The 18290-nt window shown below is 37.0% G+C and overlaps 1 protein-coding gene across 1 annotated transcript in view; it reads right to left on the bottom strand.

Moving 5' to 3' along the window:
- The window catches only part of RNF17 (ring finger protein 17), a 176037-nt gene that overhangs the window by 24041 nt on the left and 133706 nt on the right, over positions 1–18290 (bottom strand). Inside the window, exons 25-29 of the mRNA XM_037037065.1 lie at positions 12837–12927; positions 11764–11879; positions 9771–10060; positions 8200–8363; positions 1025–1144 (exon numbers count right to left, since the gene is read on the bottom strand). Coding sequence (XP_036892960.1) covers positions 1025–1144; positions 8200–8363; positions 9771–10060; positions 11764–11879; positions 12837–12927 — 781 coding nt within the window. The remainder of the gene's footprint in view (positions 1–1024; positions 1145–8199; positions 8364–9770; positions 10061–11763; positions 11880–12836; positions 12928–18290) is intronic.

Genomic DNA, 18290 nt, shown 5'->3' with positions numbered 1-18290 from the left:
CAACAGTAGATTGTATAAAGCCAAGAATCAAACCAATGATTTGTAACATAAGAAGCAAAATCAATCAATCAGAACAAGAAGAAGAAAAGAGAACCCCCCCCCCCCTGCCAAATGAGGATAATGTAAGGAGCCTCTGGGACAACTTTAAGAGGTCCAACATTTGCATCACAGGGGTGCCAGGAGGGAAAGAGAAAGGGTAAGGAATTGGAAGTCTATCAGAGAAAATAATGAAAGAAAACTTCTCTAATTTGGAAGAAAATTAGACATGCAAGTCCAAGCAGCAGTTAGTTTCAAACAAGATGGATCCAAAGAGACACATCATAGTTAAAATGCTAAAAGTTAAAGATAAAGAGAGAATGTTAAAAGTAGCAAGAGAAAAGCAGTTAGTTACCTATAGGGGATTCCCATAAAACTATCAGATGATTTCTCAAAAGAAACTTTCTGGCTAGAAGAGATTGGCAAAAAATATTCAAAGTCATGAAAAGCAGGAACCTACAGACAAGTTTACTCTATCCGGCAAAAATATCATTTAGAATCAAAGAGCAGATAAAGAGCTTCTCAGATAGAAAAAGACTAATAAAGGAGCTCATCATCATCAAGCCATTATTACACAAAATGTTAAAGGGGTTTCTTTAAGAAAAAGATGAAAACTATGAACAATAAAATGGCAATAAATATATATCTATCAATAATTGACTCTAAGAAAGAAACTAAGCATACAAGAAGAACAAAGACTAAATTATGGATACAAAGAGCATTTTGATGATTGCCAGATGGGATGGTGGGTATGGGGAATGGTGAAGATGTAAGAAGATTAAGTACAAATAGGGAGTTACAGAATAGACATATGGACATAAAATACAGTATGGGAAATGGAGTTGCCAAAGAACCTCTGCATGACTCATGGACATGGTGTGGGGATTCCTGGATGGAGGGGGGAAAAGGGGGAAAAATTGGGAAAACTGTAATAGCATATTACAATTAAAAAATAAAGTAATCATCCTATAGATAACCGTTTACTTACAGGTATGGTACGATAGAGCTGACAAGGAATACAAAACTGGGGTGTGTCAGGATATAGCAAAATAGGGTAGAGATGGCACTGTGGAATCTTCTCAGTGAGTCCATGATCTAAATACTGTACCTGAAACAAGATAAATGCAATTTATAATTAAAATTTATTATTAAAAACTAAGGGACAGAAGAAACTCCTGGGGCTTATAAAAATGGTATCTTAATAAGATATCTAAATCTCAAACTGAAAAATCTTCATAAGAAAGCAACATCATATACCCTCATTCCATAGTGTACTAACATTGCCAAAAGTTTTTTTTACACATAAACCAGAGCTTTTTTAAAACAAACAAAAACCAACCAACCAAACAAACAAAAACCCAAATAAACTTGCCCTTATTAGATTTACAAATTCCTGGAAACGAATCCATTTTTTATGGTAATTTAAAAATTTTGTTTTCCCCCCAAGTATTTTATAAGTATTCATTTACATTTAGTAAAGGAGAATTTCTCAAATTCTCAGTATTTCTCAGTTTCAAAAAGTTCCTACTTTGGTTATCTTGGCAATTAGCATTTTAAAAATGAAATAGACCACAGGATTGTGAAGTACAGCATAGGGAATATAGTCAATAATATTGTAATAACTACATGTAATTGCAAAACAACAACCAAAGCCCCAAGTGAGTAGAGGGAAGGAAATAATAAAAGATCAGAGCAGAAATAAATAAAAAAGAGTCTAAAAAAACAATACAAAGTATAAATGAATCTAAGAGCTGGTTCTCTGAAAAGATAAACAAAATTGACAAACATTTAACCAGACTCATTGAGGAAAAAAGAGAAACACTCCGATTAAATAAAATCAGAATTGGAAAATGAGGAATGATAACTGACACCAAGGAAATACAAGGATTGTGAGAAGATATTATGAATAATCGTATGCCAACAAACTGGACAACCTAGATGAAATGGATAAATTCCTACATACATATAATCTTCCAAAACTAAATCAGAAAAAATCAGAGAACCTGAATAGATAGACCACAACTAGTAAAAATGAAGTAGTAAGAAAAAACAAATAAACAAAAAACCACTTCCCAACAAACAAAGGCCCTGGACCAGATGGCTTCATAGGTGTATTTCACCAAACATTCTGAGAAGAACTAACACTTCTCCTTCTCAAATTATTTTATAAAATTCAAGAAGAGGGAATGCTCCCACACTCATTTTATGAGGCAAGCAATATCCTAACCCCAAAACCAGATAAAGACACTACAAAGAAAGAAAACTATAGGCTAATATCCCTGATGAACATAGATGCTAAAATTCTCAACAAAATACTAGCAAACTGAATATGGCAATGCATCAAAAGTATTATACCCATAATCAAGTGGGATTTATTCCAGAAATGCAAGGTTGGTGCAAGATTTGCAAATCAATAAATGTCATTCACAACATAAACAAAATGAAGGATAAAAACTATATGATCATATCAATAGATGCATTAAAAGCATTTGATAAAATCCAACACCCATTCATGATAAAAACTCTCAGCAAAGTGGAAATAGAGGGAACATACTTCAACATAATAAAGGCCATACATAACAAACACCCTGCCTACATCATTCCCTTTTGATGCTGGACAAAAACTACAACCATTCCCTTTAAGATTTGGAACAAGACAGGGATGCCCACTCTTACTACTCTTATTCAACATAATACTGGAAGTCCTAGACACAGCAATCAGACAAGAAGAAGAAATAAAAAGCAACCAAATTGGAAAGGAAGAAGTAACACTGTCATTATTTGAAGATGACATGGTACTGTACATAGACAGCCCCAAATATTCCACCAAGAAACTACCAGAACTGATAAATGAATTTAGTACAGTAGCAGGATATAAAGTTAATATCCAGAAGTCAGTTGATCTATATATGACAATAATGAACAGAAAAATAAATTAAGAAAAACAATCACATTCACAATTGCTTCAGAAAGAATAAATACCTAGGAATAAACCTAACCAAGGATGTAAAAGACCTGTATGTAGAAAATTATAAGACACTGAAGAAAAACTGAAGGAGATACAAGTAAGTAGAGGCACATACTATGTTTCTGGAGAGGAAGAATTAACATCATTAAAATGTCTATACTACCCAAAGCAATCTATAGATTCAATGCAATTCCTATCAGGACTCCAATGATGTATTTCACAGACTAAAACAAACACTTCAAAGATTTTTATGGAGGTGCAAAAGGACCTACATATCAACAGTGATCCTGAGAAAGAACAAAGTTGGAGGAATCACGCTACTTAACATCAAACTGTATTATCAGGCCATGGTAATCAAAACAGCATGGTGCTGGCATAAAAACAGACACATAGATAAATGGAACAGAATAGAGAGTCCAGAAATAAACCCGTATCTTTATAGTCAACTAATATTCAACAGAGGAAGCAAGCACATACAATGGACTAAAGATAGTTTATTTAATAAATGGTATAGGGAAAATTGGACAGATAGGCACAGAAAAATGAAACTAGACCATCTTCTTATACTACACACAAGAATAAACTTCAAATAGATCAAAGACTTAAATGTTAAACCTGAAAACAAAAACCCTAGAAGAAAACACAGACAGCAAAATCTTAGATATAGTTTGTAGCCATTTTTTTTAATCAGATATATCTCCCTGGGTGAGGGAAACAAAAGAAAAAAATAAACAAATGGGACTACATCAAACTAAAAAGTTTTAGCACAGCAAAGGAAATCATCAACAAAATAAAAAAGACAACCCACAAAATGGGAGAGCATATTCACCAATACATGTGATAAATATGTATCCAATTTATTTTGGGTATAAATTTTAATATCCAAAATTTATAAAGAACTCACAAAACTCAACACGAAAAAAAAATCCAATTAAAAAATAGACAAAGGACTTGAATAGACACTTCTCCAAAGAGAACATTCAGATGGCTAAGAGACAGAAGAAAAGTTTCTCAATGTCAATAGTCATCAGAGAAATGCAAATTAAAACCACAATGAGGTGCCATCTCACACCTGTGAGAATGGCTATCATTAATAAATCAACAAACAGGTGCTGGTGAGGATATGAAGAAAGGGGAACACTTTTGCACTATTGGTGGGAATGCAGATTAGTGCAGCCCCTGTGGAAAGCAGTATGGAGATACCTGAAAAAATTAAAAATGGATCTGCCTTTTGACCCAGTGATCCCACTTCTGAGAAGATATCCAAAGGAACCCGTAACACTAATTGACGAGAACATAAGTACCCCTATGTTCACTGCAGTGTATTTACAACTGCCAAGATATGGAAGCAGCTCAAGTATCTATTGGTAGATGAGTGGATAAAACAACTATGAGACATTTACACGGTGGAATACTACTTGGCAATAAAAAAATAAGAAAATTTCACCCTTTGCGACAGTATAGATGGGGCTGGAGAACATTATGCTAAGCAAAATATGCCAGTCAGAGAAAGACAAATACCATACGATTTCACTCATATCCGGAATCTAATGAACGAACTGAATTAATAATTAAAACAGAGACAGACCCATAGATGGAGAACAGATGACAGCAGTTGGGTGGCGCAGAAGTTAGGGTGTGGAAAGATTGAGCAAAAACAAAAAAGGACTCATGGACATGGACAACAGTGTGGTGACTGTTAGAAAGAGGCGGTATAAAGGGACTAAATAGTAATGAAAAAATACAATACAGATTAAATAAAAAAATGAAACAGATCACAGGGATGTAAAGTACAGCATAGGGAAAATATAGTGAATAATATTGTAATAACTACATATAATGCCAAGCAGGTACTAGACTTCACAGTGGGAACACTTTGTCCATTATATAAATATCACTATGTACCATAACTAAGATAAATATAATATTGTATTTCAACTGAAACTGAAAATTAAAAAAAATGAATAGAGCTGAATAAAAAATGAGAATATTAAATGTACTTATGGTGAATACAATTTCATGTAATGTTTACTTCTTAATGTCAATTACAGAATAAACTTTGACAGATACCAGGTTAAGGAATGAAAGTTTCTTGTGCATACTTGAAATAAAAAATGACCACAGGAAATAAGTGATGATTAAAGTATGACAATACTTTGAAATAAATTTTAAAAAGAACAGATATAAGTATGAGAAAAAAATAAAGTTCACCACCACCTTATTTATTTGAATTCCATGTATGTAAAGTTCATAAATTATGGCAACTTAAAGTGAATTTCAGTTCACTTTTCAATTAAAGAAAGGCTGTCTAAATGATTCAAATGTATGTGAAAATGGACTCATTTATACATAAACATATAAACCCATATGTATCCACGTGCTTAAATACCCCAAATTTGAAACTACTTTACTTCTACTGAAACCATTTAAAGCTCGTCCAGTAGAAAAAGCACAGACTTAGATCAGAAATTTAGGAATGAGATGCTAAAATTTCAATTATCCTATTAATACAATGGAAATAACTCACACCTATGAAAGTTAGAGACAAATTATGAAACATGAATGCATGTATGTGAAAGAGCCTTAAACACCATAAGCGCCATGTAATTCTTAGGTATGATCACCAAATAGATGATAAACTCCATGCAAGTAAACAAAAGGCTTTTTTCTCCCCCCCTAAAATTGAAATTTTCAAGTGCTGAATTGCTCATGAGTTAGTTGCTTTACTTAGTAAATACATTATAAAAAATGGAGGTATTTTTATATACACATTTTTTTCCAAAGCCCTTTCTGAAGATACTTCATGAAACTCAAGAACTGTATCTCAGTATTCTGGAGGCAACCACTATCCTGATCAGCTAAATTAGCTGGACTGTAAATAAATTTGCCAAGGAAATATGTAATGTACTAAGAAATAAGTTATTTTGGCTTAACGTCCTGTATACAAACAGGGCTTTCAACGACAAATAAGTGATACCAGACTTCTGGTCAAGATGGAGGCATAGGTGGAAATCCTGTGCCTCCTCGCACAACCAAGTTTAAAGACAACAAAGATTTAGTGACAAGAACACAACCAAAACAGACAGAAAATTGAACTGTGTGGAAGTCCGACAACAATGAACCATTCAGCCAGACCAATAAGAGGGGTGGAGTCAGCGGTGGAGCAGGGTCCTGCAGGAAAAACCAGCCGGACACACCCAGGAGCGTAAGTGGCAGTTGGCGGATCCCAGGCAAGGGGTGGCAATGAGCATACACAGTGAGGGGGCAAGGCGGCTGGCTGACCACAGTCAACACATTTGTGTGCAGATAAACCAAACAAAGGAGCAAGCAGTGAGACTGGGGCCCCAGGCTAGGGCCCCAGCGACGGGAATTAGAGCCTGAAAACACCAATTGGAAAGACTTTTGGGGTTGATGTCGGGAGAGGCTCCCAGGCTCACAGAAAGTTTGTTGGAGAGACCCACAGGGTCGTGAAGGGTGCACAGGCCCACACACCTGGGAGCTGGCACCAGGAGGGCCCAGTTTGCTTGTAGGAAGTAGAGGGGACCGAAATCCAAGAGAAAGCAGAACAAATGCCCTTGCCCCTCCCTGACCCCGCCCCCACATACAGAGTCACAACCCAGAGAACTGGGTTGCTCCACCCTGGTAAACACCTAAGGATCCGCCCCTCATATTTAATAGGCGTGACCTGACCAAAACATTATGGCTCAAGTAGAAAAAGAGCTCAAAGCCCCAGAGCCAATAGTTTTAAGTGACCAAGAAATAGCCAAAATTTCAGATGCACAGTTCAAAACACTTCTGATCAGGATGCTCACAGAACTGGTTGATTTGAGTCACAAATTAGAGGAACATATGAAGGCTAAACTAAGTGAAATGAAGGGAAATGCACAGGAAACCAATAGAGATGGAAAGGAAACTGGGACTCAAACCCATCAAGTGAACCAGAAGGAAGAAAGAAACAACCAAACAGAAAAGAAGGAAGAGACAAGAATTCAAAAAAATGAGGAGAGGCTTAGGATCCTCCAGGAGATCTTTAAACGTTCCAACATCCGAATTATACAGGTACCAGATGGGGGAAAGAAACAGCCATGAGTGGAAAACTTATTTGAACAAATAATAAAGGAGAACTTCCCCAGTCTGGCAAAGGCAATAGACTTCCAGGAAATCTAGGAAGCTCAGAGAATCCCAAAGAAGTTGGACCCAAGAAGGAGCACACCAAGGCACATCATAATTACATTAGCCAAGATTAAAATGAAGGAGAGAATCCTAGAAGCAGCAAGAGATAAGGGGTCAGTCACTCACAAAGGAGTTCCCATCAGAGGGTCAGCTGATTTCTCAAAAGAGACCTTGCAGGCAAGAAGGGGCTGGAAAGAAGTATTCCAAGTCATGAAAGGCAAGGACCTACATCCAATATTGCTCTTTCCAGCAAAACTTTCATTTAAAATGGAAGGACAGATAAAGTGCTTCTCAGATAAGGTCAAATTCAAGGAGTTCATCATCACCAAGCCCTTATTCTATGAAATATTAAAGGGACTTATCTAAGAAAAAGAAGATAAAAAATATGAACAGTGAAAGGACAGCAACACACAGTTATTAACAACCACACCTAAAACAAAAGCAAACCAAGAGGACAGCTAGATCAGAAGTGGAACCATAGAAATGAAGAACACATGGAGGGTTAGCAACAGGGGGGTGGGAGGAGGAGAAGGAGGGAGAAGGTACAGAGAATAAGTAGCGTAGACAGTAGGTAGAAAATAGACAGGGGGGAGGGCAAGAATAGTATGGGAAATATAGAATCCAAAGAACTTGTGACACATGGACATAAATGAAAGGGGGGGATGGTGGGGGAGGGGTGTGCCAGGTGGAGGGGAATGAAGGGGGGGAACAGGATAATTGTAATGGCATAATCAATAAAATATATTAAAAAAATAAGTGATACCATTAAAGCACTAGTGTCCAAATTCTACCTGGAAGTATTTTTTTTGGTTGCTCAAGTTTATATATATACATATATATACTCAAAAATAAAAACAAAAATTCTTATTACAAACAAACATGTAATACATCTACTGGTCTTCCTATAGGACTGAACTCATTAAAAGACATATTAATCAAACTTTCATGTATTTAGATTCAAAAGACCACTTAATGTTATAGCATTTAGTCTTAAAATAGTCACAAAAGAAGGTCAGACTCACCCTGATAGTGCCGCCAATGACTTCGATTACCTTGCCTCTATACCACATAGTGTCTGATCCTCTCACGGCACAGGCTTCTCCCTTTTTCCAGGAATAAGGCTCCAAAAGACCAAGGCATTTTAAATTACTTTGAATTTCATTCATCATTTTTATTAGCTCAAATTCTGAAGAAGTTATTAAAAATAGAAAGTATTTAGGAAAAATTTCCTACTGTTTTCAAATGAAGTCATCATTAACCTTTAATAATTTTATCACTTAGATAATATTATAAAGAATTAAAAATCAGTCCCTACATTATACAGCTTTAATAAAAATCCAATTATTATAGCTTTTATATGTTTCAAAATGTACAATAGAGCAACAGCATATAAATAATTATTTTGATCTTTAGTTATAAATACAGTCATTCTTTTGGAAGTCCAAGAATCATAAAAACTTTAATTATGTACCAGATAGCCTAATATGCCATTCTGTTAGTACACCTAAGTAAAATAGAAGACAAGTTATATGGCATAACTTGTCTTATGCTTAGATATGGCATAATCCTGGGATATAATTAAAATTCTCATGCTGCAACTCACTGCTAACTGGCCCATTATTTCCACAGTAGATACATATCCCCATAATTGACAGAATAGAACACAAGCTCTGGAGTTAGTTCCCGTACAAGTGCTACCACTTTAGTTGAATGATCTTGGGTATTTCCTTTACCCCCATAAATCTCAGTTTGTTCTTTTGTGAACTGGGTATAATGGCATCTACCTGCATTATCCTTTTGTAGGGTATTAGATATAAAATGTCTAGCACACTGCCTAACACCTAATAGTCAAGCAGTTTTAGCTATGACTATTTACACATGTCTGGATTAAGTACTAATGCTAGAGATCTCAAACATTGTTCATGTCTTCCCAAAGGGTTTCTTGGTTCTAGAATAGCCAACTGCACAGATTTATTTGTTTTTTCAAATTAAAAACTAATCAACAAATGAGACAAAATTTTCAACAAATTCATAGTAGCCCCCATCCCCTTAATCTATAGGTGGATTTACTATGGAGCCAAAGGAGCTTATAAATCCTGTAAGTGCTAGAGTTGCTGGACACACTCAAGTTGTAGAAAGGAAAAATTTGTACATAAGCCTAACAAGATCTCAGAGAAGACCTGAGTATCTTCAAAGGGTCCTGAACCTCCAATAGTTTGTGGTGATATCTTTTCTCATTTTAGATGAATATATATTTTTGTATTCTTTTTTTCTCAGAGAGCCTCCAAACTTGTGTGAGTGCCTAATATAAAAGAACTATCCACTTAAGACGTGGAACCTGAAACCACCCCTGTGCTTATCTTAGGCCTAACATCTACTGTCAACGTCTCAATAAATGACTGCTAATGTGCTAGGCATTGTGAAAAGCACTTTGTGTACATTATTTAATTTAACCCTCACAATACTCCAGTGAAAATGAGGTCTGAAGAAGTTAAGTATTGTCCAAAGTATTTCAATCCATGTCCTTCTTAGTAGAGAGTGAGCTGCTAGCTAAGAATTATAGGGACTAATCTTACAAGATAAAAGATCTTACCTGACAACTTAGGCACCACAAATACAGTTCCATCATCACCAATGCAGCTGACTATTGCATCAAATACTTTCATGTTGGGAATAACTGGTGGTTTATAGCATCCAGGGATTCTTGGTTCTATAATTTTCTCCTTAAATTCAGATACTTTGTGTTCACTGATAATATCAGAAGCTTTTTTGTCTGGATCAAAGTTAATTTTAATATTCTTAGTAACCATTGAATCTTCTTGTTTCAGGGGGATTTCCAGGGGCTTCTCAGATAATAAATGGCTGTCATCTAACTTGTTAATTCTGTAACATCCAAAAAAGAATACATCTAATCATGAGCAATAAGAAATTCTGGAGAAAACAATTTAAACAGAATCCTTTTAATATACTTGAAATTTAAAATATGTGCTGTGGTCTAGGATATACTAGTCTAATTTGTTTCATGAAAAGGAGGATAATTTAAGTTGTAATAAAAATTATTTTAAATTATGAATGAGCTTGATAAAAAGGAATATGATTTCACTTAAATGCTTTATATCTTATATTTGCATATTATTTTCTAATATTCATAAGTATTAGATAGCATTGGGAAATACAACATCTTCTGATTAATTCTGGTTTACTCTACATGTACATGTGGCAAGTCATCAACATTCATATAAGATACTATATGAATGTACACAAAGATACTGTAAATCCCTTAAAAATATGGTACTATTCCTAGAAGAAAATATTAGCATTGCTTATTTTAGCAGAATTATAGCAGATTTTTGTTCCTTCTATTTTCTTGTACTTTCTTCTTTTATTTATTTATTTATTTATCTTTAGAGGGTAAGGGAAGGAGAGAGGGAGAGAAACATCAATGTGTGGTTGGCCATCACGCACCCCTTACTGGGGACCTGGCCCACAACCCAGGCATGTGCTCTGACTGGGAATCAAACTGCGCTCGTGTGGTTCGCAGGCCCGTGCTCAATCCACCGAGCCACACCAGCCAGAGCTGTCGTACTTTCTTTTAAAAGGAAATATAAATTGATAAAGAGCTACATAATTTCTCATCTCCCAGGGCTCCCTCCCTCACAGTCCCCAACTTTGAGACAGCTGGTGATTTCAGTGCTGTAAAAGCAGATGCTATCTACCAGAGATATTAACTTACCCAGCACTGTTCTCTTTAACATTTCTTTTATTAGGAATTGCTTTGGTCTTAAGCCAATAAACCAGAAGAGAGACATATGTGGGACTAAAGATGCAGAGGTAGCCACAGGCCACTGCACAGTATTAGGGCAGCACCTGCTAGGCCAGGCTAACCACCTCATGACCTATTTCATTTCTGATTTCTTGTTCTCCTTCCATTTCATCAGGACTGGGGCCCAGGTCCAAATAAGGGAAGATATAATAATGTAAGATTTTTAAAAAGAGATGTGGACATGCATGGTAGAAGGTAGCTGCTTGGAACGTGTCAGTGATTGGCATAGACCTCTACATCTAGAAGGAGACAGGGAGCTAGGGGTATCACAATGTCCTGATCTTTCTCCCTGTGGGCCCAAAGTACTTAAGCCCTGAAAGCAGTTCCCCAAAGGATCTTTAAATGTAAGTATCATTAAACCACAGGTTTTTCTGTTACCCATATTTTTGTTTCACAGTATAAAACTTAAACATTTCTGTCTAAGCAAATGAGGCCAAAGGGTGTGGATCTGGTACCCATTATACCATCCCCTCATCTCCTTCCCTTTGATTTGAAGTGTAAATGCTAAAGCAAAGGGAAAAGTACAGAAGCAAACATCATTTTAAAGAAGGGTTTAAATATGTAAGAACTGATGGGCTCAAATAAAGGAACTGTCAATCCTGAAGGACTCTGTTCCTGAGCTGGCTCCTCAGGGTTAGTTTATAAATCATTTTTAAGAACAAACAAGGTGAATTCAGTTTTGAAAACACACAGACATGAAGATTTACACAGGCAAATAAGAAGCATCATCATGAACTGATGTAAAGAAAAAAAAGGTTCATACCTCCTTTCTTTCAAAGCCAAACCCTTTCTAATAAGATATTTAGAGACATCAACACGCTCTCCTTTTTCATCTTTGCAGAAAATTTTCACAGGTAATGGCCATGTCATGTTGTTTTCCTGGTGGTTTAAGAGCAGCGCAAGAGTGAGACACAAAAATGAAATCTATACAATATACTTTTCATGGGCATTTTCTCTACGTTTCTCCAAGCCAGAAACAAACAAACAACTCCCAGACAAGTAATTTTGATATATGTAAATATAAGAGAGAGGACAGCCTGGAAGAGAGTCAATGGGGATAAACAGTGTCTTGTAAAATGCAGCTGGAAGGCCTCACTGTCAAAACTTATCAAAATGGGATCAGGGAAATACAGATAGAAAAACAACTTTTTTTAATCCCAGAAAGAGGGTGGGGAGGAATAAACATCAGTTACAAGTTCTCTATTGTCCTAAACTCTGCAAATTATAAATTAAAATATTTTTCCAGTTGTGCCTTTTTTCCTACAAAAAGCAACAGAAAGGAAAGAACTATGAAGCATATATTCATAGAAATTATAAAATGAAGAAAGTACACATAGAAAAAAGTAACATGGAAAAAATTACTTATACAGGAAAATTCTAGTCATTAATGCAATAAAACATTAAATTAGAAAAAAGTAAAGAGGGCAAAGCATGTCCTTAAAGGTTCTGGAAAGACATATTCTATATATATCCTCTTCTCAAATTTATAGTCACAGACACTTTTTATGACAGTTACTATGACTTCATAAGAAGTCCAATTAAGTCTTCACTTCGAAAGAATATATAAAGGCTTCAGAAATATACTCTAGCATACATATATTGTTTTGTAACATGCAAATTATCAACTGAAGAATATTAATTTAGAAATGTTTTGGTTCATTCATATGATCATTTATATTACACCTAATATCAAACAGGTATTTTAACTTGAAATAAGACCAAAAAAGTTCTGGGAAAAAAACAGTCTGCTGTTATTCTGTCAAAAAGAAAATAAATGGAATTATAAAAACATCTATAAAATAATCAGTACATTTCTATTGAAATACCAATGCACACCTGCAGAATTATGGTTGCTACAGCTCCAGTTAGATACAATGAAAGACAGTCACAAGCTGTTGCTGTCCACTTGTCACTCCCACCAGTTGGTCTAAAAAATAATAACTTGTTTTATAACAAAGAGCATAGGACATATAAAAATAAAGCAATCACCATACACATTAGACTACTACATGTGTAGTGAGAAATTAATTTCAACATCAACATGGCTTTTATTATTTCCACAATTTTATTCCCCATTTCATAGCCTTTTATTCACTCCTCTAATTCAAATGATGAGATCCTTGTAGGTATGATAAAAAGAGGCTGGCTAAACCTGTAACTTTAAATGACTCATTAAGATTTTGAGAGTAATATTGAAAAGGTCTTTGGGGTCTTTTGGGGATCTTTTAGCTTTGTGAACAGATCTGTAATATTCCTATTTGTGCCCATATCTGAAAAATGTACACATGTACATGTATGTCTATGTCTTTCAGCCAAATAAACAGCAGTTGGCTAAATGGATTTACTTCAAGTTAGGGAGAAAATGAGAGACAATTCCCAACTAGAGCTTCTTTGCATGGTGAACAACTGTGGGTAACACATCAAGCACAAGGAAATTATCCTCCTACCCAGCTGTAATTGACGATGGAGCTGCTTCCCATATGTGAAATTGCATTCCATACTCCATGATGAAAAGTAGCTAAGAATTACCCAGCAATAGCTAGTGACTCTGGAGGGAAGGCCAAATAGCTTTAACAACACTGATACTTCAGTAACTAGACATTCTGATTTTTGTCAACAGAGCTAGAAATTCAAATACTTATATGGCACGTACTGTTGATTAAGTATGTTGATTATATAGTTCAAAATTTTAAAAACTTTCTGTAGGCCAGATACATGGTGCTTGTTACCAGGATTTGGCCCAGAAACTGTAAACTACAACTTCTGACACAGAGATATGTTTTTTCAAATTTCCAGATAATGAATTAGAAAGGAAAGCCTAGATGTTAAATAATGAAATTTGAATTTCAAAAGCAAGTACCTGAAATCTGAGAGGAATAAACACAAAACTCTATATTTTGGTGAAAAGAATAGTGATTTAAGTGTATAAAAAGCTATGGTTTCCTAATAAGCTCCAGTGAAGAAGAGCAGGTGTCCCTCCTACGAAATCCCTTCTAAGTGGAAAGCCTGTGCAAGGACATCAGCTTGTCCTGCCCTCTGGGTTAGTGCTGCGTCTTTGACTGTAAACTCTGATTTGTTTCAACTGGCAATAACTCCTTCTTCAGAGTAGAGAGGGCATGATTATTCTTTTTTTTTAAGATTTTATTTATTTATTTATCTTTAGGGGGAAGGAGAAACATCAATGTATGGTTGCCTTTTGTGCATCCCCTGCTGGAAGTTGGCCTGCAGGGAACTGGCCTGCAACCCAGGCATGTGCCCTGACTGGGAATCGAACCGCGATCCTCTGGTTCGCAAGCCCCGTGCTCAATCCACTGAGGGCATGATTATTCTGGTAGAGTCAATACTGAATAGAGACTGATGTACCTTGACGCTTTTCTATAATACCATTGTTTAGTAAAACTGAAAGTTGAATGGAGTTACACACAGCTCATAGCACGGGGATTTTAAGTAATATTCACAAGCTCAACATAAGTTCAATACAAAATGCTTAAGAGATTCAACCTGGAATGGGGAAGACGGCAGCGGAGTAGGACAGAGGATTCCGCTTCCCCTCAGGCATGGGAGAAAAACCTGGCCCATCCGCGGAGGAACACAGCCAATAGCCAACAATGCCCCAGCATATAGGAAAATAGGAGTCCAGAAATTGTAGCAGACACTGAAAGACCAGACGGTGAGGAGATGGCCGCAGGTCAATAAGGTCCAAGGGACCAGCACAGAGGTAGGCGGCGCACGCTGCCGCCTCCTCTGGGCTGGGAGCCAGGGGCCCAGGCCAGGTCCGCTGCAGACTGTTTGGGAGCCGAGGGCTGGCAGCAAAGTCTTTGGGAGAGAGCCAGGTCATCAGCTCCCTACCTACCCCGGTGCAGTTTGGAAAAACATCGAGAGAGACCTGTTTGCTTGAAGTGTCAGAGAGAGGAATGGGCATGAGGAAGCAAACAAGGAGGCCTTGATCACCCATGGAATCTGTGGTCACCAGCTTGGGAGAATTGAGAGTTCCCCTTGTGTTCCCCCGTTGCACTGAGAAAGGTTCCTGTCCAAGCCTAGGGGATCAGGAAAGCTGGGCTGGGTGCATGTGTCTGCACCACAGCCCACTGCAGTGACTCGCAGAAGAAAGAGTGCTCTAAAGAGGACCTGGATTCCTTCTGTGAGGCGCTGGGGAGAGGCATTGGTCTGGATTTGGGAGAGTGCTCTTGAGACTGGCTGAGTACACCGAGAAGGGAGAAAGGCCACACAAAGAGCCCCTCAGCCTGGTGCAGCCAGTGAGCCCAGAAAAACTGGTTTGGCCAGCTGGAAACCAACAAGAGGTGTTTTTTTTAAAGTAATCTTTTATTTTTTTAAACTTTATTATTGTTTCATCTCTCAATACTTTTTCCTCTTTCCTTCTTTCTTGTTTTATTCCTTCTTCCTTTCTTTTCAAAATTATCACTTTCTCCTCCCTTCTGCTGTCTTTTCTTCTTCACCCCACAAGTGACACAAAAAACTTGGAACTGTGAAAAGACCAGAGTTGGACCCAAAGAGGGGGCATCCCAACAGTAGAGACAGAGAGACAAATCTCACTTTGCTACAGCAGAGAAAAGTACAGGTTACTGCATATTTGTATTATTATTTTTTTCATTATTCTTACATCTTTTATTTTAGTAGTATCTTTGTATCCCTCTTCTTTCTGTATAGTCTTTTTTGCCTTGGCTGGATATATTGTATCACTTGACAGGTTTTTCCCTGTCCCCTCCTCCATAGTCTACTGCTAATTTAATGTCCTTTACTTCACCTGTGCTCCATCAACACACTATTGAAGGTCCAATACTTCCAATTCTTGGTATCTCATAGATTCTGTCATATGATTGTTGCTCTAATATTATTATAAATAATAGCTGTTCCATACTATTGTAAATACTACACAACACACCTCCCAGATCTTAGTCTACTTCATTGTTTCCTGAACTATATTACTGTGGTGGTTAACTCTATTCTCTCTTACACTACACCTATTCACCATCCTTTATTCTCACCTTACCTCAGAATGTGATCTCCCGCAACCTCACTGCTTTCTAGGTTCAATTCACAAGCCTTCACTCCCCAACAAGAGCCTTACCTTCATTCCAGCCTTTCTAAAAAGTGGCTAGTTGGGTTGAAGATTACGATTGTCACTATACACACCTAAAGGATCTCCTATTTCTTCTCTACCAGCTGCTACTATAAATATCATAGAATACTCTCCTGCTGTCATAAACCATTTTGCCTTCCCCTCCAACTGATCACACACACACACACACACAAAGAGTAGGTGGAAGTGGTGAACACCAGGATACCTACAGGAAGAGGAAACCCAACAACAAAGGAACCACCAACAGATAACAACAGAAGAAGGTGAAGGAGAGAGTGGAAACCACACAAACCTCAATCCAAGACCTATCTGGAAATATAAGTAAACAGTGGAGAAATTATCCAGAGCAAACAACTGAAAAACAGCAAAAGAGAATCCCCAAAACCCTGTACACACAGAAGAACTAGCTTCAACACAACCCACCCTAACCAGCACAACAACTTAAAATGGGTGGTGGACAGAGGGACCATCAGTTCACCAGCTGGTGGGAAGGACCCACAAAAAAAAGACCCCAAAACAACCAAAACCCAAAGACAAACTCAGAGCCACCATTAAGGACAGCCCAATACCAGTGAGCTGGGGAGATCAAGGAGACTATGCCACTGAATCTCACACCTATTAAACCACAGAAGTTCACACCATAAACCCAGGAAGCCAGAACAAATCAATATAAGAAGCTGAAGCTAACAAGAAGACGTTCATGAACAATGGGAAGACAAAGAAACAATCCCCAATGAAAGGAAAGGAGAAAGCCTCAGAAAGAATGCTAGATGACTTATAGGTAAGTCAGCTATCAAATATTGACTTTCAAAGCACTGGTTATCAGGAACTTCAAACAGCTCATAATGAGCTACCAGAAACTACTGGGGAATTAGAATAAACTTTCTGAAAACTATATCGAGATGAAAAAAAATAAAAACTATCTGCAAGGGCCAAGAGGAAATGAAGAACACAGTGGAAGAAATCAAAAGTAGGATTGAAGAAGCAGAAGATCAGATCAGCGACTTGGATGACAAAGTAGAAAAAAACTCCCAGAAAGAGCAAGAAAAGGAAAAGAGGCTCAGAAAGAATGAAGAGGGATTAAGAAAATGCAACACAATATGAAACGTAATAATATCTGAATAATACGGATACCAGAAGTAGAAGAAGAAGAGCAAGAAATAGAAAGCCTATTTGAAAAAGTAATGATGGAAAACTTTCTTAACTTTATGAGAGAAAAAGTTACACAAATCCAGGAAACACAGAGAGTCCCAATCAGGAGGAACCCATAGAGGCCCACTTCAAGACACATCATCATTAAAATGACAAAATTCCAAGACAAAGAGAATCTTAAAGGCAGCAAGTGAGAGAAAGGAAGTAACATACAAGGGAGCTCCAATAAGGTTAGCTGCTGACTTCTCAATGGAAACACTCCAAGCAAGAAGAGAATGGCAAGAAATATTCCAAGTAATGAGAACCAGAGGCCTGCAACCAAGGCTACTTTACCCAGTAAGGCTCTCAATCAAGATAGAAGGCCAAATAAAGAGCTTCCAAGACAAAAGAAGTCTAAAAGAATATGCATCCACCAAACCAGCTCTGCAAGCAATAATAAAAGGAAAGGAGGGAAAAGAAAGAGTCAAAGAGAAACACAGGTATAAAAATGCCAGTGAATAAGTACCTATTAATAATAACCTTAAACATAAATGGATTAAATACTCCAATCAAAAGACACAGAATAGCTGAAGGGATAAGAAAGCATGGCCCACACATATGCTGCCTACAAGAGACCCACCCCAGGACAAAAGACCTACACAAACTAAAAGTGAAGGGCTGGAAAAAAAGAGCTGGGGTAGCAATACTCATATAAGAAAAAAGTCTTCAAAAAAAGGGCCATAAAAAGATACCCAGAAAGTCACTTCATAATACTCAAGGGAAGAATTCACCAAGAAGACATAAACATTGTAAATATATATGCACCCAAAATTGGACCACCCAAATATATAAAGAAAATCTTAAGAGGACTTCAAGAAAGATATTGACAGCAACACAATTATAGTAGGGGACTTTAACACCCCGCTGTCAAAAATGGACAGATCTTACAAACAAAATATCAACAAAGACACTGTGGCATTGAACAATGCCATAGATGAAATGGACTTAACTGATATATACAGAGCCCTTCATCTCTAAGAAGCTAAATATACATTATT

Source organism: Sturnira hondurensis, unplaced genomic scaffold (assembly GCF_014824575.4).
Source record: "Sturnira hondurensis isolate 20B ecotype Veracruz unplaced genomic scaffold, ASM1482457v3 Scaffold0022910, whole genome shotgun sequence".
Lineage (NCBI taxonomy): Eukaryota > Metazoa > Chordata > Mammalia > Chiroptera > Phyllostomidae > Sturnira > Sturnira hondurensis.
This window is presented reverse-complemented; position numbering and strand designations above follow the sequence as displayed.